This window comes from Centropristis striata, chromosome 10, assembly GCF_030273125.1.
Source record: "Centropristis striata isolate RG_2023a ecotype Rhode Island chromosome 10, C.striata_1.0, whole genome shotgun sequence".
Lineage (NCBI taxonomy): Eukaryota > Metazoa > Chordata > Actinopteri > Perciformes > Serranidae > Centropristis > Centropristis striata.
The window spans coordinates 28,814,196-28,840,852 of record NC_081526.1 but is presented as its reverse complement, the minus strand read 5'-3'; the positions used below and the strand labels follow the sequence as shown (position 1 = coordinate 28,840,852).

At 37.8% G+C, this 26,657-nt stretch overlaps 1 protein-coding gene across 1 annotated transcript; it reads right to left on the bottom strand.

Annotated features, from left to right (window-relative positions):
- Nucleotides 1–538: 538 nt before the first annotated feature.
- Nucleotides 539–25,554, bottom strand: mrasa (muscle RAS oncogene homolog a). Its single transcript, XM_059342605.1, has 6 exons — nt 25,401–25,554; nt 12,902–13,160; nt 10,931–11,084; nt 8,577–8,676; nt 6,719–6,798; nt 539–5,146 (listed from the first exon to the last, which is right to left on the bottom strand). Exons 2-6 carry the CDS (start codon nt 13,092–13,094, stop codon nt 5,047–5,049), a joined length of 627 nt encoding a protein of 208 aa, XP_059198588.1. The 5' UTR covers nt 13,095–13,160; nt 25,401–25,554; the 3' UTR covers nt 539–5,046.
- Between the last annotated feature and the right edge of the window lie 1,103 nt (nt 25,555–26,657).

Here is a 26,657-nt window from a genome sequence, read left to right as displayed (position 1 = left end):
CTCATGTTGTGCCTGTTGTGTCTTTTTTTAGTTATTTTGTGTCTTCTTTGTCATTTTGTGTCTTCTGTGGGGGCGTTTTGTGTTGTTTTTTTTTAAATTTTGTGTCTTTTTGTGTCTTTTATTGGTCATTTTGTGTTTTCTTTAGTCCTTTAGTCCAACATAAAAAGCTATTTTGAATCTTTTTTTTAACTTTCAAAACACTATCATGCTCAATGAAGAATTTTAAATATTGCAAATGTGAACAAAGGTTGCAAATATAACATATAAGAGGGTTACATCCAGTTCTACAATTTTATACTAAATATATTTGAGCTTGTCTCCAGTTTTACTTGGTATATCATCATCAAACTGAAACTGGCCTCATGGAGTTTACAGCCAGAACTTTAGAGGTAAATTTACAGTAGAACTCCACGCTGCTTTGTTTTCTAGTCTGGATGTGATGAAGAAGTCATGCTTTGGCGCTTTTGGAGACTCCAGAGGGTTAATAACATGGATACCCACCTACCGTTCCAACAGGAGAAAAGAGGAGTCAAACATGTAGTCACAATACTTGTATTTCTTTATTGAAATATATTCGACCCCTGAGGCTAGATAAAAAGGCCACAGTTTGTTTGTGCCTCGTCTAGCTCCTCAGTCTGACACAGCCAGTTAGAACACAACAGACCTGTCCAAAAACACACATTACACAACTGTTGTGACAACTCCAAATGTTTTTTTTTTTCTGTTATCCAAACCCAAAGTTACACGGCCCTTACTGCCACACACTGACAACGTTTCAGAACACACACGACTCAAATCAATTGCATAACTTCAACAATACTTGGTGTCTATTTGAAAAAGAATGCTACCTCTCCAATTGATGAAACAAAAGTGCTCAATTTAGAGCACAGGGTCTAATAGCTGATACATTCTGTTCACTTTCAGCGTTTGTATTTGGTCTGCCTGAAAGGTGAAGACGGTGCAATAAATCAGCAGGTTTTCTTTGTACCAGCCACAATGATCCATTCAAGAAAGGTAACTTTCTAATTTCAAACTGGATTTTGGACCTCAAACCAAAAAGTTAAATAACTAGACGACACCCTGCCTGGTACATGAGCTCAGTCTGCTTTAAAGACTTGTGTGACATTTTTGGAAATATGCTGATACACTTTCAGGTTGAGAGTTAAGAGGAGAAAATTGATCGCTGTTGTACGTGTAAATATTACAGCAACATTATGCAACTATTTTACCTTCAAAAAACAGCTTCAATATAATTTTGATGCTACACTGACTTGTAATTGGAAGAATGGTGCTTCTGTTACTCTCACTCTCCCCACTGTTCCTGCACTGTCACATTTAAGAAAATTTGAAAATTTGGGATGTTTCCATCAACTGGTTAAGAGCAAATAAACAAAGCTGCATGAATGTACTTTTTTCAGCAGATGGCAGTGTAATGTATCGCTGAAGGCTAAACTGTCAGTAAACAGTAGAAGAAGAAGAGATTGTGCGAGAGAGAAAAACAAAAAAAGATGTTGCTTATTGGACAACTTTGGCCACCCACAAGAGAAAATAGAAAGAAGTCTTCAGGAATTAGATTCACCTGGGCAACTTATGTTTGTTCTTATACGTCAGAGCGGAAACAGCTGATAAGTCATGTGAGTTAAATGTTCGCTACGTCAGAACTTATTCGGAAAAATCGTTTCCATCTCCTGTTCAGTGAATTTATTCTTTTTTTAAAAAGACAGAAACCACCTCAAGCGTTTCTTGTGTAAACCTTCAAATGCACATAGAAATTAGTTGATGGAAACATTATTGTATGGCACAGCACCAGCTATGTCAATGATTTTGGTGAAACTGGATAATATTTTATTAAGAAACTATTTTCTTGGTTCCCTCCAGCTGCTCTGCCTCGACTCTAGTCGATTTAGAAGTTTTGTGATGGACAGAAAGCTTTACTTGGTAACCTTTGCACCAAGTTAGTTCAGTAAGCTGTGCTGCCAGGACTGAGAGCTTAAAACAACAGATGGAGTGTTGGTGTTTACACTGCAAGCACAGGAGCTTTGGACCGCTGGAAGGAGGAGGTTTTCACACCTGCGGTGGCATGGAATACTGGTGGGAACAGAGTGAGCAAAATCAGATGGCTGATTTTATTATCTTTAGACACAGCCAGGCTAATTTTTCCCCTCTGTCATCAGTCTTTAAGACAAAATCAAATCAGATCATAACATAATAACGACTGCTGGCTAAAGCATGATATTTAATGTGCTGATGTGACACTCAGCAAGAAAGTGAATAAGCACATTTTCCAAAATGTCAAACTATTTCTTTTAAGAAATTTCACATTGAACAAATAAACATTTAACGTTACAATTTGGACAACAAACTTTTCCTTGTGTGTGACTACATTTTCACTTGTGAGGCTGTCCACATGAGCTCCAGTAAAGAAGAGGTCCTTATGCTTGTTCAGCTCAAGACCAAACTCTGTTTCTTCATCTTGGTCCACAACTCATTACAAGTCTCTTCATATGGGGGCTCAAAGGCAAAAGGCCTACGACCCATTGAGAGTCCCAAATAAAAGAAAAAAAGAGAAAAAAAAAAGGGGGGGAGTTTAGCTTTTTGTCCAGGTCTGGGACACGCTGAGGTAACATAGACAGTAATAAATTATTCAGTTGTTTAAAAAACACTTTGCAAGAATTATATCAATAATTCATATCAATAATACAAAATGGTATCAAACATACATGATGCAACATTTTCATCAAACACATTCAGTTTGTTTTTCCTCTTTTTTTTTTGCCCTATCCCGCGACCCAGAGTCTGTTGCTTCATTGCTCGATGTGTCCTTCTCTGAAACTCTTTGTGAAGTCCCCTTAACAGTAGGTGTAGGTTAATACTGATTTCCTGCTTTTGCTGAGGCTCCACTTTCATGCTGAGGTGAATTTGTATGTCATTCAATAACTACATTTTTTTCCATACTCAACCTTCTCAATTCAAAACTGCATCTTTCGTTCAACACCTTTCCAATGATTTGATTCCAATTTATGTAATCTCTGTCACAATCAGTCACCAAGGCAACAGGCATAAGCAGGCACACAGGGCTACAACACCAATTGCCTATTTGCTTCTTTTGTCTTTTTTTCTTCTTTTTTTACTTTTTTTACATTCAAATCATTTTGACCGTGCCTTTCATTTCACTTACAGGTTTTGAACAGAAAACAACATGCCAATAGGAAAGTCAGAAATTGTATTAAAAGTGCAAAAATGTATTTCCTTCAAGAGACGGCATTCATCCAGACAAAAAAGTTGTCCACCGAAACTTTAGTGCGTTAACAGTACAAGCCATTTCATAGGTTATTAAATTGTACATTCCTATCCACCTCACGACTACGGACACGAATATACTGAATGTCTTGTTGCTTCGAGTGTGTGGTTTTCCAACGACTAAACTTAGCCCATAGCTAGGTTAGCATGGCTTTAACCGACCTGGTTCAGACAGGCAGGCAGTCCAACTCGCATGTATACCCAGGGCTACAGTATGTACCCCCAAACTAAAGGAGTGCTCTCCTTTTACTGAGCGCGATTCATTGTCCTGAATTCAGCGGTGCGGTCTGAAAAGCCCCTAGATTGAAATAAAGTGACATCACATTATTTTGGTTAGTGGCCAGTGCAAATCAGCTTCTCCAGCCTGCTTCAGATATGAAACATGAAGCTCACATTATCCCTTATCTATTCTATTTCATTAAGAATTTCCTTTGTAAAACAGCATTGAATTTGTTTACATTGCCACCTATGATTAGATTTTTTTTATATCACAAATATAATTGTAATTTTCTATATTTTTTATATTTTTTAGATACAAAAACATTGAAAGTAACTTGTTTTGAAGACAATCTGTTAAGACTACAAAGACAAAAAAAATATCAGGGCTATTGTCCATACAGTACTGATGAAGGCTGCGCTCATCATGTCATTGAGAAAGACTGAAGAGGCAACCTAAACAAACCATAATTATGTTCAAACACTTGATGTAAAGTGGCTCTGATTTACTGTGTGTCGTTCTGATGGGAAAATAATCCGTTAATGGATTATTTCGGTGTCTGTAAACATGGCTGCTGACACATCAGTGTTGGTTAAAACCCTGTTATGTTTACATTTAAGTGTAACCACATACACCAACCAATCTAACTCTCTTTTACAATATTTAAACACTTATTCAACAAGCTGATATGACCACAGTGCTCACCTGTCGACCAACCACGTCACGTTTTCTCTCGCTCGCTACGACACGTCCTTCCATCCTCTCTGAACTGACTTTTCAAAACAGGAGCGTCACATGACCCGCAAAGTTCACGCTACACTCACAGAACTCGAAGTTCACCACGCAACTTTTACTTTTACTACCAAAAATCACCAAAAGTCACCGCTCTCTTATTCGTCCAACTTGCCCTTATGATGTCCACTCTGTAGAGAGAGAGTACAGACAACACATCTAAAAAGCTCACACAGGTGCTTTTCTTCCAGGAGTGTGAGGATGGACAGGTGATGACCAGCAGGTTGTTGGGAGGTAATCCAACGAGGCGCCATTTTCAGTCGGATCCTCCCTTTGTTCCTCCCTTTCTCAAGAAGACAAAAGTTCCAATATCAAGCTGATTCTGGTCTCTGGCTTTTTTCTACCCAGAGTCTGTCGTCGAGTGCCACGTTTTGAAATGAAATCCAAAAATTACACTTGATTGAGAAACAGTTCAGTGACACTGTAGTTCTGTGTTGAATAAAGATGGGAGGGATCTATAGACCTTTGAAAGGGACCATAAATTGAGGAGAGAGGGCACAGCACTCCTTCCAGGACATATTGAAGAGTGAGGGGGACATCAGTCCAACATGTCAGATTCACCCTCGCTTTCGTCCCCCCCTCGAATCATCCAGCCAGTCACTCATCGATCCCCCCTCCCTCCCTTTTTGTGCTCCAGTAGTAAACCACTGCTGGGGAGTTCCCTGACATCCAAAGGTATGTGGGTGTGCGTGTGGGTGTGTGTGTGTGTTTACGAATGATAAACAGGAAGAGGGAGGTCACAATATGGCACAGTGGAACCTGTGGGAACCTGCTGAACGTTCTGCTCTCCATTTCATCTTCTTTTTTTTCTTCTGGTTTCGCTCTGGCACCTGTTGTCTGTGGATGTGGAGAAAGAAAAATGTTTAGCAAAATACTAATAACTTATTAGTCAACTTACCAGTCTTTTCTGGCACTTGAAAATCATAGTTCTGGGGGGGTCGGCCTATTTTAGACTGGCAAATTATCTTTGGTTTTTCACATTACATCACATGTACCAGTAATATCATCTGCCTTAAACTATATTTTATTGAGTGTGTTTGTGAGTGTGCATGCAAGGTTAATAGCCATTGTTATAGTAGAACTATTTTCCAATATAGGTGTAGAGTTGTGTAACTGTATCTCAATCTGTGCGTGCATAATCAGATTTGCAAATGTCTTAAATAATCAAGAAATGTGTACTGAGATTTGTAAATGTGCATTTTGAATCTGTGAGCATCAAACTGATTATTCTGGGGAGGTCATGACTGGAAAAAAGTTGAGAACCAGTAGTCCTGTCATATTTATCATTTTGGCTCATCATTTTTTGTCTGTCATATGAGATATACGCTATGTTCTTTTTTTTTAAAAGTGGAAGCTATTTTAGCTCTTAGGCATTTTTCTTAGAAAGCTGAATTATTCTCTTAATACAAATGCTTTCTTGACAAAAACATGATACCACTATCATGCTCAGCACAAAGACTGGGGAAACGGGGAAAAAACTAACCCAGATTTTTTCCAGAGTTCCTAAAAATACACCGATAGGCATCTATGAAGCTCACTCATTAATGTAATATATGTTTTTGTTTTTACCTTTTCTCTTTTCACATTATATATTTTTGCAGCATCTGTGATTTATGCACCAATGAATCCAGTTGCAACTATTTAAAGTATAATTGCAATGGTGGGATAGAAGAGAGTCAGATCAATAGTATGTGCCACCAAATTAAATATTTTATAGGTAAATTCAGGGCCATAAGCCACATTGCACAAGTGCAAAAAGGATGGACACTTTTTTTTTTTGCTGCATCAGCAGTGCCGGCACAACCATTGTATCTATAGCCACTCTCTGTATGGCTGGCTTTCTACAGTCTGACCACAAGAGGGCAATGTTGATTCATGAATCAACTCTCCCTTTTTTTTTTTAATTATTCACCAAAACAGAGGAGTTTCCTCATGGCTCAAGCAGAACTCAACCTAATCTGGATTATTTTCTTTTTTCACAAATACAAAAGGTGACAACAGCTGAGTATTGGAGTACAGGTCCTAAAGCAGTGACCAGCCTTCTTGTTGCTCATTGGTCCTCAGAAAGTCTTAAAACAGGATCTGACCACATTCAAAACATGGGCACAAACCAAATTCTTCTGAAATTACACGTGTGTGAAGACAGGAAATAGCAATGGGATTTTTTTTTTTTTGCCTTTCCACTCTTTCACTGCCATCACATCACATCTGCCAGCAAAACGCTTTCTGTGTTAAACTGTGACATGCACACTGGGAAATGATGACAGTTGGAACCACTTTACTAGATGTAATGGCTGTTTTGAGTTGGGCCTATAAGACAAGAGACATTGTATTACATCTTTATTCTTTAGTAATCTATTTAACATCTCAAAAAAATGAGAGAACAAACAGAAGTGAACTTGGAGTTACCTTATAACGCGAACCAGCTCATGAAAGGCTTTGTCCACATTCATTGGAGGATCCTTGGCACTGGTTTCAATATAAGTTATCTAAAGAAACAAGCAGAAATATTACAAATCAAAGCACAAGTGGTATTAGAGTGGTATAGGCTGTACACGGAAATAGGAAATACCTAATTTGGTTAAATAACTTAATAAATATAGAGTAGAAAGTATCAAAATATAGAGCAGGGGTGAGCAATTAATTTTCCCAAGGGGTCACATGAGATACTGTGAAGGTGCTGAGGGCCGAACCAATGCTCTGAACTAAATTCTGCTCAATTTCAATTTCATCGCTTTATAAAAATGCAGTAAATTATAGGGTTTTGAGCTGCAACTGGTATGAATGCATGTTATGATAAGACTGTTAATTTGGAGTAAGTCAAATATAGCAGTAAAAAATGGTAATAACTCTAATCATTATCTCACTTTTCCATTTATTTTAAACACAACATACATTTAAACCACAAAAACAATATAGATCATGTTTGTTATTCAGTAAACCAGCAATTTATTAACTTTATGCAGAAAGCAATAAGTGTTTTTCACAAGGTAACAAGGTACTTGAGTGTTTTTTGTGCAACGCATTTCTGTGCAGGTGGGTATGCGTGCACACACACATACGTAAATCACCTTCAAAATAAAAGCACTGCAAATGTATTGATTTCTAATTTCTGGGTAACCTCACGCGGGCTGGAGAGGGACAGACAACGGGCCGCTAAATGCCCGGGTCTGGTATAGAGAGACACAATATGATAAGCAATTAAACAGAATAAAACAACCAAATGTGACGTGGTTTAAAATCAATAAGGGCCACAATTAAAAGTTGTCTCATGACCTGGAAACTAGTAGAAAGTCACATGAAGACAGAACCTGTATCAGTGAAAACACCAATTAAAAACAGAATTCCCCGCTATAATTAATGTAATCTCACTCAAGACAAAGACAGTGGCAGATGTTCTCTCACACATGTCCAGCAGTGATGGAAGTGACAGTGATGAATCGACTGTGTCTAATGCTACTCAGTGTGGAAACAGCCCCAAGTGTTGGATTTATTGGCCCCGCTGCATGATCACTTAAAAAATGCAAAACTAAAAAGGGGCCCTTGAATCATAAATAGAAATCAAAGTGTGACAATAAAAGTCCAAAGATGTCTCATTCTTGGAATTAGAGGATACTGTATGTGTCTATTGAAGAGTGATCTTACAATTTCCCTGAATTCCCCCTGGACCAAAGTCATTCAGCACTTTAGGGAGAAATTAAAAGGTCATATTAACCCAGCCTCAAGGTCTGGCTTATGCGCATTATCTTTCTGCTATAGTGGAAAAAACACTGGAGCTTGTTTGCATTCTTTTCAACCAATCACCATCTTCTTGTGCCTACTAAGCCCAAGTTAAATCGACAGTGCCACTGCAAAATACAGTCATGGAAAAAATGATTAGACCACCCTTGTTTTCTTCAATTCCTTGTTCATTTTAATGCCTGGTACAACTAAAGGTACATTTGTTTGGACAAATATAACGATAACAATAAAAATAGCTCATAAAAGTTTAATTTAAGAGCTGATATCCATACATTTTCCATGGTTTTCTTGATAATGATTTTGGTTTTTATTAATAATTTCTGTTTATTAAATAATAATAATTATTATTATATATAAATATTATTAATTAATTATTTTTATTAACATTTGAATGTTTATTTCAGTTTTAGTTGGGATTCAGTTATTTCAGAATCAAAGACACACAGGTACATGTAAACTTGGCTGAAGGTATAAAATCAGGTATAAAATTTACTGCAAAACACCTACAATGACGTTCACTACTTACATTATGTTTTGCAGCCATCTCTTGTCCCTGGTCACTGGTGACCTTTCTCAGATGGACCAAGTCCACTTTGTTTGCCACCAGCACCATGGGGAAGGCCTCCCTGAGAAGAAAAAGATGCACACAATCTCAGGTATCTCTGCATAAATGAACAATACATTTCCAAACCACTCGCAGTGCTTTCAAAGAGTGTTTAAAAGTGTCTCATATTCTAAAGACTCATTTAAATATCTGATAGGTTTACATTTGGAATACAAGATCACATGCTTCACAGATTGTCTGAGAGGTGTCAGATTTCTGCAACACTCTGTTCTTGTAGAAAAATGAGCTACAGCAGAGCACCGCTAAATATGGACATACAGCAACTTGCTCAGTTCCAGTTTTCTATTTTTGTTCCATCTCAAGCTCAGTTTATTGGCTACTGTCAGTCAGTGTCAGAGAGCAGATGCATCTCTTCTCTCACAACACAACAGATTTCAAATCTGATGTTCTGCCCAACATGTCTGCAGCTTGAGGAAAAATGGAGCAGGCCTGAAATCCTAATCGAAACCAATCTAGTCCTGAAACATGGAAACCACTGAACTATGTCCAAATCAGCAGACTCAACCCAAGTCTGGCTTTATGCAAGGATAAATATTCTTATGAATACCAAATATATTAATATTCTGAATCATGTCGTGGACCATATCAGAGGCAGATATGATGGAGCTCACTGGGCCTTATTTTAGGAGCTTAGGTCAAAAGGTCAATTGGTTACAACATTTTGAAAAGTGTAATTGGTGCAGCTCAGTTACAGTAATGGAATTCCAAAAGGGCAAACATTAGTGGGCAGTAAATAAGTCCCCAGCTTACCATATCTTAAAGTCTATTACATCTGACAGAGCTACTTCCTCTTTTGGTAACTTCAGCTTCCGGGTACAGCAGCTGTGACTATATTTACAAGGCATGAAAACACACAGATGACTTTCAATTGAATGGTTGAATTGTTGGACCAACTTTAATTTTTTACCTCCAACTAATTTGGTCAAGATAACCGGGGTAAAAACCTTTTACTAAGCTACAACCAGTCTAATGATTCATTTACTCCAGTGTGACAGAGGGTGAACAACAAAAAAAGCATGTTCCTTAAACAGAGAGGGGATATTAAGCAAATGTTATAGCCTATTTGACAATTGTAGTAATCGAATAGGGACCTGGTCTATTCGAAGACATCAGAATGTAAGTGTGTTTTAACATTGTGAGCATTATTCAGATATTATTGTTAAATTAGCATTAGCCTTTTGCTAATTCATATATACCTGAACCATGCAATCACAATGACCAATAGCTGATTACAATAATGTCTAATCAGTGTGCATCAGTTGTACTAGGGATGGGCGTTTGAAAGAAACCTGCTAACTGCTAACTTATCTATAACATTGAATTAATCGATTTACTATTTTGTTTTTGTACATACTCCAGTATGTATAAAAACATGCATACATGGGCAATATATATACAAACACACAGTATAATGCCAGTACTACCTGTTTAGATAATGGATGTTTTTATTTTGAAAGGAAGAAAAGAGACTTCCTGTTGATCGTAATACTAACTGAAGTGAAGAGATCCCGTAAAGATAACAGTCAAGGAGTTCAATGTTTTATGTTTTAGCCTTTGAAGAGGCAGGAAGTTAGTTTTCACAGTAATCTTCATATTTAAATGTGTTTTGTGTTTAAATGAGTTTAAGATCTCAGTAATTCATGCTAGCAAGGTTTTATACAGTAAGCTAATTTTGCTCAAATTAATACTCTTGTATTTCTGTGTTTTATAGTTGTTATTGCAACTTTCAGTTTTCAAACTGTAGCTTTATCCAACTTAATTCTCATTGACGTACAGCTGCAGAACTGAATGCTCAGCGTGTTTCAGTTCAGTGATACTGATACACAGTCAAAGATAAAGAAAAAATACACACATCGATTAAAAATTCCACGTGATCGACCAAATTCTTAACAACCATTGATCGATCATCAATTTATTCCCAACCCTAATCAGTACATAGTTTACACTGAAGCATTTGCACATCACTGCAAGTTGGGGAAGATGTTTCTCCTGTTTGCATGGGTTTTATTATTATTATTCATTTTATTTTTTTGCAATGTGTTGAATTTTCAAGGGCACCGTTCCTTGGGAAGATTATTCTTTTAAAGTATTGACCAGGCATTTTGTGATTAGATTGTCTTAGCAACAGTTTAAATGAGTGGTTTACATTAAGTCATAACCTGACATCATTTAGGAGACAAAAACATGAGTTTTGTACATACATAAGGAATGCCCTAATCATTCCAGATTGACCTCAGTTTTCCTTTGTAACCTACCTGTCTTTGACCCGTAGTATGAGTTGATGGAATCGGTCAACGTGTTCAAAGCTGGCCTTGTCTGTCACAGAGAAGACGATAAGGAAGCCGTCTCCTGTCCTCATATACTGCTCCCTCATAGCACTGAACTCCTCCTGACCGGCAGTGTCCAGCACTGTCAAGATGAAGGGACACAAATCACTCTACATGCAAGATACTGTATACTGTACTTTATACTGTACGTGTTTAAATGATTGAGTATTACAATTTTGACTACTTTTCATATTAATTATACCGTCCACCCTAAATTCTTAAATGTGCTTTTTAGCTACAATGGCAAATTATGTTATTTTGATTTTATTTTGTATTGAACATTAATTATGATTAAAGTTGCTGCCAAAAACAGTTACCCCAAATATTGCATTGTTACATCTATTTACTATCAGATAAAAATTGACCCAGTTTGTGGTAATTATTGAACAATAAGATTATGCAACTTCGGTATTGTGACATGTTTCAATTTGCTGCGATAACATGTTCAGATTGCGTGTCAACATAAGCACACACACTCACTTTGAGAATCCAAAGAGGCACTTGTAGATCTTATTAACCCTGTGACCCAATAATCGGTCCTCTCACCTTCAGGCCTTGGCTATCCGTCCCTTACATAACAACTGTGTCAGAACCATTCTTAGGCCTTGGAGGAGGTCATTGGTGTCAGTAGTTCAAATATTTACACAAAGATACATTTCCATGAACTATAACACATGTGTTTAAGCGTTTTTTCAAATTATTTTCAAATTTTGATGTTTCCAACATAAACTGAACCATTTGAGGGTAGGATAACATTATGAAACCATACAGAATTTCTCTCACATGCAACAACCATAGCAGTGCCTTTTTACTAAATGCCATACATTAATCAGGAAGTTGCTAATCAATACTACACTCTACTACACTGCACTAGGATTGCGGCCCCTGATAGCACCATGAATTGCGCATCACTTTCAACTTCTATCTGCCCCGTCATAATGTCCGATTCACAAAAGATATTGTCACAGTAAAAACATGCCCATAAAGTTTTGAAGCTGAGGGCAATCTGCCACTTGGATAATTGCAATTATGTGTAAAAAAAGGGAGGCAGAATATAAATGTGCTAGAGGTTGAAGTGTGGTTTTGAGGGGTGAAGCCCTGAATAACTCCCAGTCTGACACGTACTTGGGCTGTTTGTTTTTTTAAATAGATGGGACTCATTTAACCGCAAAGACATGAGAGACGTATAAATGCACTGCAAAGACAACAGCAGGTCTCCATTGATTATTTAAAGACAAGCCGGTCAGGACCGGATATTAACTAATTTTCTGTCTAGTTTCACACAGTGAGCATATGTGAGCGTGTCAGCTGTGGACACCACAGACTGAGCCAGAAATCTGTTCATTCATTAACCTTATTAACTTCTCATGTATTTTCAAAAAAATTACACATGGTTGAGCTGAGTGTCCTGTCACTGAATCCCAAAATGAAGTTTGAGAAGACCTTATATTCATCTTCATAAATGCGCTTCATTTACCACCAGCTCTCTGAAGACACTAATAATTTCACTTTAACTGCATGTGACTATTAGCGCTGGTGTTTGTGAATTGGACTTTTTTCTGCAATGAGGTTCATTTGCATAGAAAGGGGGCAATTTTGTATGCATATTACCTAATTTAAATATCTGCAAAAAGAACCGGAGCAGCGAGAAGCAATTTGCTTGGCAGCGCAGTTAGAGGTGCAATTCACCCTCTGAGGCTGCTTTGAGAATTGCACATTTGTTTCTGCACATTTGTTTCTGCACATGTTTAGCGGCCTCAAAGCCTTGCAGTCCTTTTGTGAATTTGCCCCTCAGTGAAGAGAACAGCTACCACTGGAGAGTTTAAAGCTTAGCATGGAGTACCAGGATCATATTCAACTGCTGTGTGGTTAATTCCACATGTATACATTTGTACTCACCATCCAGTATTGCCCACTGTCCATCTATCTCTGTGTGTTTAAGATACGAGTCCTCTATCGTGGGATCATAGTCTGGCACAAAGATCTTCTGGAAAAATTGGATGGTGAGGGCGCTCTTCCCAACACCACCATCCCCCACCACCACCAGCTTGTACGTTGGCAGGTTGTCACTTGGCAGGGCGCTGGTCGCCATGGCTACCTCGACAGTGGTGGTAAAGGTGAGAAGTAGGCTAGTTGGTGGCTGAGGAGACACACCTGGCTGAGATGGGAGACCAAGAGAGACAGCAAGAGAGAGAAGAGAAACAACAGTGAGGGGAGGGGACAACAGACAGAGAGAGAGAACAAGAGAGAGAGGTGTTAAGGTTTTTTTTTGTGGCAGCTGCTTTTTCATTACCATGGAGACCACAGACCAAAGCTAGGAGTTGTGGATCAAAGCAGAAAGATGAGGGGGGGGGGCAGTACAAAGCATAGAGAATGAGAGGCCAAAAGAGACAGTTCAGCAACCTCAAACCCACCTACAACACAGATTTTCATAGCTGAGTATCAGTAATTCAGATCCTAAGTTGCACCCATTAGAAAAAGCCAAATGACAGCTGCACATGATCTTACTATATGGCGGAAGAGTGGAAAAGCTTAAATAAAAACAAGTGGAACAATTGACTTTTTTTCTAGTCTTGGAGCCAAAGTCTGGCAGCTTTTCCAGGAACTGCATCTTATGGAGTCTATTGTATTGACTTTAGCATTTATGCAAGATGGGCAGAAATTAAACCACAGAACCCTGCAGAGTTCAGTTGCATGGCATGTAGCAACATAAAGCTCACCCAGAGTGCTGAAAGGAGACCTGAATTTGATTAAATTGCATGTTTCAATATGATCGGAAGTGTTCATGTGTGTGGCGGGTGTGAGCATGCACAATATCAGGGATATTACAAACAACTTATGGTGAATAATGTGTTCAAAAGAAGTCAGCTCTTACAATAAAAACCTAACAACTTACAATCTGAGATAGAGCCAACAAACAATGACTAAATGTGTGATTACAACAAAACTCCTCAGGGCTCTCTTTACATGCAAAGCCAACATTTCCGGCAGGTGTTACTTCACATTAAGAGCTTCCCACTGGGAAACCACAAAGGCTTTTATTGTGAAGCAGCTAAAAAGGAATTGCTGTTGCATTTGTCATCAAGATTAGCTCTTGTGGTGAGATTTCTGAAATTTTCTTGTCGGCCGACATGTTTTAAATATAAGGACGAACAGCAAACAAACAGCAGCCACAATAAGACTGGTTGTATGAAGGGTTGAATGCAAAAGGCCTTGAAGAAAAAACCACTGCCGTCGCGTCATTGGCTCTAATCCAAGCCGCTCACAGCAGGGATATCACAACAGTATGGAAAAGCAGCCTGAGCTAGCCTCAGTGAGCCTGGTTTGGCTAAGGAGCAGAAACCAGGCGAATGACGTCTAGTCTGAGTAGCCCAGTATAACCACAGACCCAGCAAAGAAATATGATGGCTTCTACATACATGGATAACTGTAGTTTGTAATTATGGCTTTTTGGAAAAACAAAAATAAACATCCATCTTTCTCGAATATGAGAGGTTTAACAGAGTACAGCACAGCAGAGGCTCAATATAAGAAAATCTATTCAAACATTTGCAAATGCATCAGATGCATGCTGTGCTTACACCTCAGGGGAACAGCTTGTACAGTAATCAACAAACAAGTTTTTTAAAACAATCAAAGACTGCAATGTTATGAGTCCTGCGTGCATATGGTAATGATGTATGTACATTATGGGCAGTTACATAGGAGCTGTGTATTTACTGAATGCTGTCCAATCGATTGCACTCACGGCAAAAAGCTCACACCACAAAGAGGGAGAGCTACATAAAAAGAAGACATGGGAGGGAAGCAAGAGAACAAACAGAGGGAGGGTACATGAGGACAAAGCTGATAGAAATGTTACAAGATGGTGTTGAGTAGATACAATACACACTACTATTTCACTGGCTCTTGTGTGTTGCTCTTTTTTGCCCAGTGTTTGTTTCCTTTGACATGCATTTGAACATTTTTTAAATATTCTCATCAAGAGTAGGCAAATCATCAAAATCATTAAACACCAAGCATTGTGTGTGATTATTTCTCTCAACTATCGACTCGGTTTAATCAGTTGCAACACCCATACCAACGGTTTAACACACAGTCTGGGCTAAAGTCAACTTGTCAATCAAATCAATTTTGCAACCCACTGTAGCAACTCAAATTCAGCTAGCACAAATAGGAAGTTATTTTATTAGTTGTTTTTGCAATGTGTAGGTATGTACATTTTTTAAAAGACATGTTTATGTTGAAATTAATATACCTATGCTAGTTATGTCTCCTATTGTATTTATGGCACATTATGTCCATAAGACATAATGTGTCCATATTATGTCCATAAGACATAATGTGCCATAAATACAATAGGAGACATAACTACCATAGGAGACATAAAAATCATCATTTGACAAAAAAAAAACATCATTTTTGTCAAATTTTGAGTTTCTGCAAAACAAATCTGCCTGGAATGTAGGAAATCTACTGATACAACTATTTAAGTCAAGCCTTCAATGTTAATACTAATTTCAAATCAAACCAGTTGGAAAAAGGGAATCTACTCCCTTAGTGTGAAACCTTCAGATTTTGAGTTCTCATTACAGTCAAAAGCAGACAAAAAAGCACATTCACTCCCTACTAGCACAACACCACCACTAGCACCCACCCACCCACGCACCCATTCCTCCTCCATCCACCAGGAAACAGCTGTCAGCTGGCTACAGTCCATCCTTTCCTGCCCAGCACAATGAAGGGAAGGAAGATGTTTCCTTCCTTTCCAAAGCCAGTCAGCCAATCAGTCAGTCTGCAGCAGTCAGCCAACCAGGTTGGGCAAAGAATTTCCAGGCCAAATTCCTGATGTTAAAATGCCTCTTCAGTCATTTAGTTGGCTGGCTGTCAGAAAGCCACAAAGTAAATGTCTATGCCACTATAGCATTTCACAAGACATCACCTTCGACAGATTTTCAGTCTGTGCAGCAAAACAAAAACACAACAGCTTGAGAAGCACTATGACAACACACTACCTGCCACCAGTTGTGGTTTTCACACCATGGCTGAAGTCAGGTAACAGCCTTGTATTGTTTGTCAGCATTTCTCTCTAAGTCTACTTGGTGGAGTTCACAATTCTCTGGAACTCCACTCACCGTTCTGTGAGACAAAAATAATCCACAGACACCAAATTCCTTGGTAGAGAACATTTTATGATGTGCCCAACCAAAGTTAGTCATCAGAGCAATGTGGCTGGCTATATGGCTTTACAAACCATGATGTTTCAGAGGGACAACCAAGGCTGCATGAGGACACACTTGCAGTATTGTACACAACACTTGTTGTGTTCACACTAATGCCAATAAACCTGAATCATTTCCTCTGGGATTTGTTCTTTCATTCACAATAATATTAATAAGCTTTTCAGAAACCCTCTCCAGAAGGGATGAATTTAAAAAACAACTGTCCTGTGTAGCTCGTGTATGGACATGTATATTTATTAATGTCATTGTACTTTAAACTTTAAAATAATGCTTTTATTAAGCTCCTCAATCAGCAGTATATAAATCACACGTCTTCCCACCCTGAAAGTGACACCATAAGTCGTTTGTACAAGCACCTTGATATGATCCGTATTCATGTTTATATTAAAGCGGCGACCTCTTGTGGCCTTTGTAAAGGGGAGCTAAACAGGAAATGAGGCGTTGTAGTACTTAGACTGTGAAAGTCTGTTTGGGGAAGACGGGAGGTTGGTGGATAGGTCAAACAAACTCAGGACTTTGACCAAGGAGACTGCTATGTCCCATTTGAAAGTAAAATAACCATGATTTTTCCCAAACCTAACCATCTAGTTTTGTTACCTAAACTTAATTACAAACATTTCACAACATAAACACATGTTTAAAATTAAGACCTTTTCACAACATTAACTACATGTTTAAAACTGCAACAATTACGTTTTTATATGATGATGATCTCCTGCCACCAGTATGGGTGCTAAATTAGGAAATGCTCCATCGTGTCGTATAAGAGGGTAAAAAGAGTTTTTTATTTTTTATTTTGATCTCATCTGAAAAAAAGACTGGATATAAAATGTAATTTATGTATTTCTGTGTTGAATCCATGTCAAAAGTAATTGCATTTATACACCTAAATTTCCTGTATTCTGTGTTGCATAACAGCACCTGGTTAAGGTTTGGGAAATTCTCTGGTTTAATACAGAAAAGGACCTCAATAACTTGAGGCATAAGATATAATGTGTTTATTAACATTTAATCATACCAAGCTTTTCCCCTTAACTTAACCAAAGTGCTGTTCTTGCCTTAAACGAACCACAGATTAAAAATTCACATGCTGCAATCTGGTATCAATGTCCAGCACTATATATCTATAATCCATCTGAATATACGTTAGGATAATTACAAACAGGAGACAAACTTGGATAGGTTAATGGGAAAACTATTTACTACATACATTATAGTGACGTAATTTCCAAGAGACCGGATAAGGATGACAGAAACAACAAACTGAGATTTAACTTGAAAAATACTGCGTCTAGCCATATCTATCCAAAATAAATAAGTAAAGCCACTAATCATCACTGGCTGTAATGCAAAATTTAACTTTTTTTCCTGATGTTGTGGCCTTTATAACATCAGGAAAAGTTAGAGGCAACTAGTCTGAAAATGCTGCACAGAACGTTGATGCATAAAAAACAATTGTCCACTAGGACACAGCAGCCTTCATTTACAAATGTCTTTCTTGTTGCAAACCCAGTGTTCAATTTTCTTTATTTCTAATCTGCAAAACTCTTTTACATCACTGCAAAACATGGCCATTACAGCACAGCACATATGTTAAGCTACTGGACACCTTGTTGCACACTGGATGTTATTATACGTTTCTCCTCATCCAGTGTGATAACTTGAGGACCAGTGGCATATTCTGTCAATGCAGAAAATACAAACGTCACTCTACAGGTTGGTGGTTATGCATAAAGAACACAAGTACTTCACATTTTGTTTCCACCATGACTCCATAAAGCCACTCTGGGCTCTTGAGAAGTGGTTAGTGGCTGCCTTGGGAAAGAATAAAGGAACTTCCCTCTTCACATGGGAACAAAGCAGCAACACATCTCACAGAACAGGAATAAGGAGGAACACAGTGGTGCACACCCCAGTCTGTACTGTAGCGTTGATATCAACACCCATCGATCATTCAAAGGAGGTGTTAACACACAGTTCACAGGGTTCAAAATGTATTACAGGCCGGGAAATGACCAGTGACCAATTTTAGTCATACTCCACCCTTTTTCTTTTCAGAGTCAACCAGTTTTTGTTATTATATATATATATTTATGGGTCAATGACGTGATCTAACACAGTCAGTTGGTGTAACCAGTAATTTTTTCCCCATAAAAATCTGATTATATACAGGAAAATAAATGTGAACTAAAATGAGAAAAAAAATACAATCCATGTTTACATTGCAACACTATGGTATATAACAAATCTTACATAATTTGTCAAAACTTTAGAAAAAAAATGGTTGTATTCATAATATGTTCTGCTCATTATTGACGAAATGTGTAAATGTAGAAAAAATAAATTCATTTGTTTTTCAAAATGAAGTAATTATATGTATAAGTCCACTTAAATACAATGTAGGTGGATGAGGTATTTAATATTTATCCTTTTTTGTGGTTACACGATTTGACATCTTGCCAACACTTATTTGTCACTGACCCATATATATTTTACATTTGACTTATGAAAACCCATTTAAGAAATGGATATTATAATTTTAGAAATTCAGCGATTGTTGACCAGAATATACAGAATTTCCCAAATAATTAAATGGTAAATGGACCTGCTCATTCACACACATATTCATACTGGTGGCAGAGGCTACCGTAAATGGTGCCACCTGCCACCATTGGGAATTCATTCATACACCGATTAATGCAGTATCTTGCTCACTTTGACATGTAGGCTGCCATGGTCAGGGATTGAACCACCAACCTTCCGATCAGTGGGTAACCGATCTACCAATTGAGCCACAGCCGCTTAAACCCTGACTTTCTGGAGGAGCTGGGTGTTTAATCTTGGAGAGGCAGGTTGCTTGCTCTTGTATCCGAGACAGCTTAAGTGAAAGCAATAATTAGCTTAAGGGCTATCTTTGTCTTTGAGCTGGGGCTAATACAACAAGGATCCTAATGTTTCTTTACCAGCAACAATATTGGCAGTATTCTCCAGTCATTAAATTTAAAATCAGATGTGCATTAACATAATATTACTCAGAGCCTTAAATCCTTCCACCATGTTTGGCAGCATATTTTTCTTTCACAAAATAACGTGGCTCTCTGGATGAAGATGTACATCTTTAGCATCTCCTACACAAGTCCAAACTGGACTCCATGTGACGGTTGGCAGGGTGGCATTGGCAAACATTTAGAGCAATTGGCAACTTTGTCTTGGCCTTTGGTTGCCATCAGTAGTGCACACAAAAATAAATACATTTTTAATATTGTTGCATCTGTGATATTTAAATATTTTGGTTACATTTAAAAGATAGTGCTGCACATGTATGGTGCATTTAAATACATTTATTCATACATGCTAGAGGTGGGGGGGGGGATCGATACAGCATAGTATCCCGATATTTTGCGTGGAAATATTATATCAATTCATGGCCACCAAGTATTGATATCTAGAATTCTTTTTTTTTTTAAAGATTATTTTTTTGGCATTTTTGTTGCTTTATTGATAGTGATAGATAGAAAGGGGGTGATAGAGGGGAAGACATGCGGCAAAGGGAGCTCAGGCCGGAGGCGCTCTACCGGTGTGAGCCACCGGGACGTCCCCGATATCTAGAACTCTGACGGCTGTTCGTATTTTCACCATTTTTATATGAAACTTGAAGATCTAAGGAATCTATAGGATCCATGTGCGTCAGGATTTAGTGTCAGGAAGTTGTCAAATAATGCAAAATTAGGCTATTTTTTGATGTTTCATGGTCAAAGTTTAAGAAAATGCTTCAGTTGTTGTCGTCCATACATGTTCGATTTCAGCTAAGTTCAATTTGATTGAATACTTTGTTGGTCAGTCTGTGGGTTTGACTCATTGTGGAGAAATAAAAAGACTGAAGTGAGATGAATAGACTGAGAATTTCCTCATATTTGGCAAAAACAATTCTTGATTGAATTTAATTTTGAGGACATAAAATGCAATTTAACAGTTAAATGGCAAAATATTGTATCGCAATACTCACCATATCTCAAAATGCTTAAAATCGCTATAATATCGTATTGTGACTCAAGTATCAGGATTAAATTGTATCGTGGGGCCTCTGCTGATTCACACCTCCAATACAGACATTCTTTTTTACAGACAATGACGAAGCATTCCTATGACCTCAACTAAGGATGTCAACTAACACTCACGGTTTTGTCGACCATTTGATAAGTTGATTTTACTGTTTTTGAGCAAAGAATCATTGAATATCACCACTTCAAATCTTGTGTTTACCCCCCAGGTGCTCAAAAGTTAGTCGATGCTGACTAAGACCAAAATTACCAATTAGTCGACCACTTGACTAACATACCACATACTAGGGTTGTCAAAAGTATCGATACTCAAAAAAGTATCGATTCTAAAACGTTGTATCCGGATACAATACTAATTTTCAGTAAGTATCAATACCCACAGTATACACAGTGTCAGTATACATAAGCATAGAGTTAATAAGTTTATATAAATGTTGGAGACTGATATTTTCCCAGAATGAAGCAGAGAAAAGTCGACCCACAACCAAACAGCAACACACACAGTCGAAAATATTGTTCTAATTGTTATTGTTTATTGTATTTATTTATTTATTGCACTACCTCACACCTGAAGCTTGTTATCATAGTAGCAGTTTCTTTTTGCACAACTGTTTTTATTATAAATATTTAACCTGTGGTTCTGTTCATTTTTACATGTTGCATTTTTCTGGTTAATAAAAATATTTCTGTTAAATTTTGGGGTCTTTGTTTTTATCCTTGTGGTATCGAAAATGGTATTGAGTATCGAATATTTTCCTGAGTATCAGTATCAAGTTGAAAATTTTAGTATCATGACAACCTTACCACATACATATTAAGATTTAAATTCTGTAAAGTATCAGATAAAACTTTTACTACAAAGAATAATGTTTTCTGTAATGAAGCTTTTATTTTATAGCACTTTCTCTTTTATTCTGACGCATAACTGCACAATTACTCAGAATATACGTTGACTAAAAATGGCTATCTATTTCAGAAAATGAGGTAAGCTAGCTGCCCCCTCATCACATTTCCTCTGACGATGACAGACTTTAGACTCAGATCTTTAAGACTCTGCAACATTTGGCTGAGAGAACAAAGTACAACGAGCCTAACAGATTCTGTATAGCTGATCACATCACCGCCGGTCATCACCAATGACTAACTTCAGTCTCCAGTTTCACAGCATTGTTTGAGAACCCATTACACCCATTTAGCCATAAATTACATTTATGTCTTTTCTCACAACACTTCACGATTTCAATAAATTCCCTCTGGATAAGGCTGCCATTCACTCACACAGCCCAAATATCTCACTAATGTACTGTGACTTGCTGGGGGCATTTCCAACTCTGACCTTTCCATTCATTAATTCTAATAATTTAAATTTTGGGGGAGTTTCCAACCAGAACACAGGATGCCATGAGTGAACGACTATTGGGCATCAATGACACTGAATGGATGATTAAAGTATTTATTACTGTATATCCTGTGTTTGAACTGGAAGTCACTGGTTAATTCTGAAGTAGAACTATTTGAACATAACACATACCCTACCAGCAGTCTGTGGTATTTTTCCATAGCATTGATAAGTCAATCATGGTCAAGAATTAAAATAACATTAAAATCAAACAAATTAGTCAGCACAGCAATCAATACTATCCCTTAGTGCTGGTCAAAAAATAAATGTTATTGTCGATTACCTTTCAGTTTATTCATATCGTGATTTTTGTATTTACCATATGTTAATCTATATTAATATGGGGAAATACCCCAAAGCATGAAGATATTTTTAACATATCACCCAACAAAAAATCAATCCAATCTACAATGGCCGGCCTTACGCCTGGATTCCACTGGATGCGTAACGACTCCGACAGGGGTCTGTCCGCAACGACTGCGTATCTACGCAGTCCGTCAACACCCACCAGATCCGTCTGTGTCGGAGCTGTTGCGGACAGCAGAGTCCCGAGGACGCACGAGATCTCGCAAATTCACGCCTAATCAATTGATATAACTGGAAGATAATCAACATCTCCTCGTTAATAACTGGAGACAAATCCAGCGACTCCGTCTTAACGAGCGCTAACGAGGTCGACCGGCTTGTTAACGAGCCGGCCGACCTCGTTAGCGAACCCGAGGTATTTTATTTTGAAAATATACCGGTGTTTTATTTTGTGTCTGTGCAAGACTTCCTGTCCCGAACGATCTGCTCTGTGCTGAATTTATGCGTAGTGCTCCGTCGTCCGACAAAAATAGAAGCTCTGCGCAAGTGTTGCGAGGGCTGTCGGATGGCCCTGCGTTGTCGGACTCATTACGCAGCGGATCTGCAGTCGGTGGAATCTCACACATTGATTATAATGGGTGCGTAACGGCTCCGACGACGGATCTGCAGCCGTTACGCATCCAGTGGAATCCAGGCGTTACACCACTGGAAACCAGTGACATGTGGAGTCCAAAAAGTGACAAGGTCATCATGATGATGAACAAAATAAACTAACTTACGTGAATTGTCTATTATGTCTAGTTAAGCTTGAATGCAACACATAGTTTGGCTGTTCTTGTCCCTGTCTTAATGGCTATAAGCTATGTCTATCACCAACTAAAATACATGGACTAATTCAAATTGGAATAATAGACTTTTCTTCTTCCAGGTTAGGATCATGCCCTGGTTAACGCTCATATGTTACATGGAGTAAGTTCACGCTGAAATCTAAAATACATGTTTTTGCTCTTATCTGTAGGGTTTTTTTATCAATCTAGATTTTGTTTGTCCTGAGTGCCCACTTGTTGGAGACTGGACGTAGAGATATCTGCCTTTCTTTAATATAATGGAACTAGATGGTATTGGCTTGTGGTGCTTAAACAAAATATATATACACATTTGAAAACAGCAATGTCTCTTTCCAGAAATGTCAAGTTACTAAATATATTAGACAGACTTTGTTGTGAGCAGCTTCTTGTAGGAACTATACAAAGAAAATAGTTCCTATATGAAGTGCTCAAAACCAAATGTGTGATTATCTTGTTTTTCACTTTAAGGCACCACAAGCAAAGTGCCGTATACAACCCTGATTTCCTAAAAATTGGGATGCTGTATAAAACATAAACAATGCATCATATTCAGAATTTTGGTGTATATTTACAAAAAAACAAAACACTGTTTGCAGTGTTAACTGTGGTCTTTGTACATTTTTCACTAGAATATACATCAGACAGGATGATCAAAGTATCACAATCTGTTTTATTTATGTTTTACAATGTCACGACTTTTTGGAATTAGGGTTGTATTTTCATTTTATTCAAAAAAGGGAGACATTTCTTCTGCAAAAATCCAACACTCTATAGGTCACTCACTATAGGTATGAGGAAAAATGTTGGTTTTGGGATGAGTGGTCCCTTTAAATACCTTATGGTCACACAAACCTACTTCCCTGTACTTCTTCTACACTATAGGCCAACCTTTTGTCACACTTAAAATATCAGAGGTGTCACCTGGTAAGATTCCATATGCATGTAAGTTGTTATTTGAATGTCACGCAAATAATTATTTAATAGTAATACTAGGCCGAATACACATGGAATAGATCACAAACCGACTAGCCGGGATGGGAACCTAGCATCTACAGTACCAATCAACCAAAGGGCAATTTTTCCCTGGTCAAAGGTCACAATTAAACCTCTGAAGTCCAGGAGATTTTGGTTCAAATTTCTCAACGTCCTATGCATTCGTTTCTGTCTCTGTTTAGCATCTTTCAGTCTGTCCTTACATCATATGCATGGCTCCTTTTTCTCGACACAAACTTGGCTATCAGTCAGATTTTTCATTTTATTTTAATTAACAAAGTATAAAGCTGCCAGGAACCGAAAATACAAACAAAAGACACAGGTGTCTATGGAAATGTACCTTCTTCTTTTCTATTTTTTACCATTTATACACACAAAAACAGCAGAAAAAATATAAATAATAAAACTATAACACAGTCTATTTGCATGTAAATTAAAAATAATAATAGCTTTCATTGTAGAAAGAAAACTCACATTTTAAAAATGGTATAGAAACATAAATGGCACACTGTGAAAGCTCCTATGATTGCACTTTCAACTGGCTTTCTCAGCTTGTCTATGATATGATGATATGATATATAAATGAAGTTATTACTGTGAATAAAACATGTGTATTTTCAATAAATAGATGGACTCCAGAGGGTTAAGCTTTAGGGAAATTGTGAAACGGCATACAAAGGTCGGCTAACCATTACTCTCACAAGCAACGTCACCATCATCATCATCATCATCAGCAGCAGCAGCAGCAGCAGCAGCAGCAGGGATTGACATTTCCATGAAGTTATGATGGAAGGATAAAGGGGGATCTGTCCCCAGGCCCAGACAGCCAAATTATCTGGTGATTTCACTTTGCTATTAATAGTGATTAACGTGTGTGTGTGTGTGTGTGTGTGTGTGTGTGTGTTCTGTAGACTGAGGTGCTCCTGAATGATCTCATCCTATGATTTGATACATGAAGAATCTCTCTGTCCAGTGGTTAAATCTGCACACCATTTCAGCTCCAGAGCTGGACAGTATGGTTGTGTGTATAGCCAACATAGCCATGTTGTGAAATACTGAACACACAGACACAGAGGAAGCCTTCATGATCATTTCTGACATACGATAAAAGACAAGCACTGGGTTTTTCTTTCGTCCCCTCGGGAACATGTTTGACACACAGAGGCAAGGCCCGTCTCTTTCTGTGTGAGTGTGTGTGTGTGTGTGTGTGTGTGTGTGTGTGTGTGTGTGTGAGCGGCCGTATGGAAAACTGACAGTAGCCGCCCCTCAATAACGGATTTCGGTTGCTTCATCTTTCTCTTGAAGTTTGCAGCAAAAAGGAATTTCCGCCAACTGAATACTGTCCTTCATGTTCTTAATTAAAACAAGCTAACTTCCCCTGACTGTCATTCGTGGAAATAACGTGTTGACAGTGAACTAGGCTACAGTAAATTGTTGATATACTGAGAGGAGTTGATTTTACACTGACGGTAGGTGTTGCCTTCACTGTCCGTGAATACAAACGCCCGCATTCACGACCTCTTCTCTGTCAGCAGGAAAGCTACTTACCTTCTGAGTTTGGCTGTCGTGAACACAAAGAAACGTCCTCACGCCGACATATTCCTCCTCATCTCTCTCTTTCTCGGCTTCTCGCCCTTTCGCCACAGACGGAGTGTGCTCCCCACATCTGCCAAACAATACGTTGAATAGCTAATCTTTGTATTGCAACAGCTGATGCTATAAATAGAAAAGCCCCAAAGGGGTGACCGCCGTTTTTTGTGAAAGCTTTAAAATATTAAATGTTACTTTTTAGTGTAATGTGGTGCCCATGTTAAAGAGCAATTGAAACGCCATGTGTTCGTGTTCCTTCAGAGTTTGTTTTTTTTGTGTTAAATTCTTTGAAATCTCACGAAGCAGTGACAGAGTCCCCCTTTTTAGTGAAATGGACTGTTCCTTTATATATAGCGGACTTCTTTAAAGGGATAGTCCTGTCAAATTAGCCCTACCCAATTTAAGGAGCGTTAAACGGATTAATTAAGGAAAGTGTGTGTGTGTTTTTTTTTTTTGTAAGTTGGATAATGGACACCTAATTGTTCTAATTAATTAATAGACTTATTATTTTGAAATTAGCAATACCTTAACCCATAAGATCACAGACCCAGTTATTTTTAAAGGAAAATTATGGGGGATATACCACAGACCAAGTGGACCACAATTAGAACACATTTATGAGGTTTTTATTATTTTATTTTTTTAAATACTACCCCTAAATGTCAAAGATCTGTGATGTGACATATGTGTCACATTGGGCGTTTGTGGTATTTATGTTTATAATATCTCTTATTTTAACATTTAAAAAATAGACACATTTTCTGCTTACAGAGACACAAATTTGCCTTTTTCTGTGAATCTCCACATCATTCAACAAAATTGTGACAATAATAGTGCTGTTTAACAATACATTAATTTTCAGATTTGTTTTTAAGTAACAAAATAAGAATAAATCAATAATAAATAAAAACAAATAACAATTTGCCTTTTTGTTTGCATTTCCATTACATATATCAAAAGTGTGACTTTCGTTTGTTCAGGAAATATGGTCAGAACAAGTTAAATGCAAGATAGGAAACCCTATTGATGGATTAGAGTTGTTAAATGGGTTTAAACTTAGCCTCCTAACAAAAATTAAGCTTTTTCAAATTAGCTACTTTTTCACATTTCTGTTTCCAGTCACACACATATTTTGGAGAAGTCACTTCTTGTCAAAGTCACATGACCACCACACCAGGGTGTTGAGTATACTTCACTTAGGGATTTAATGAGTTA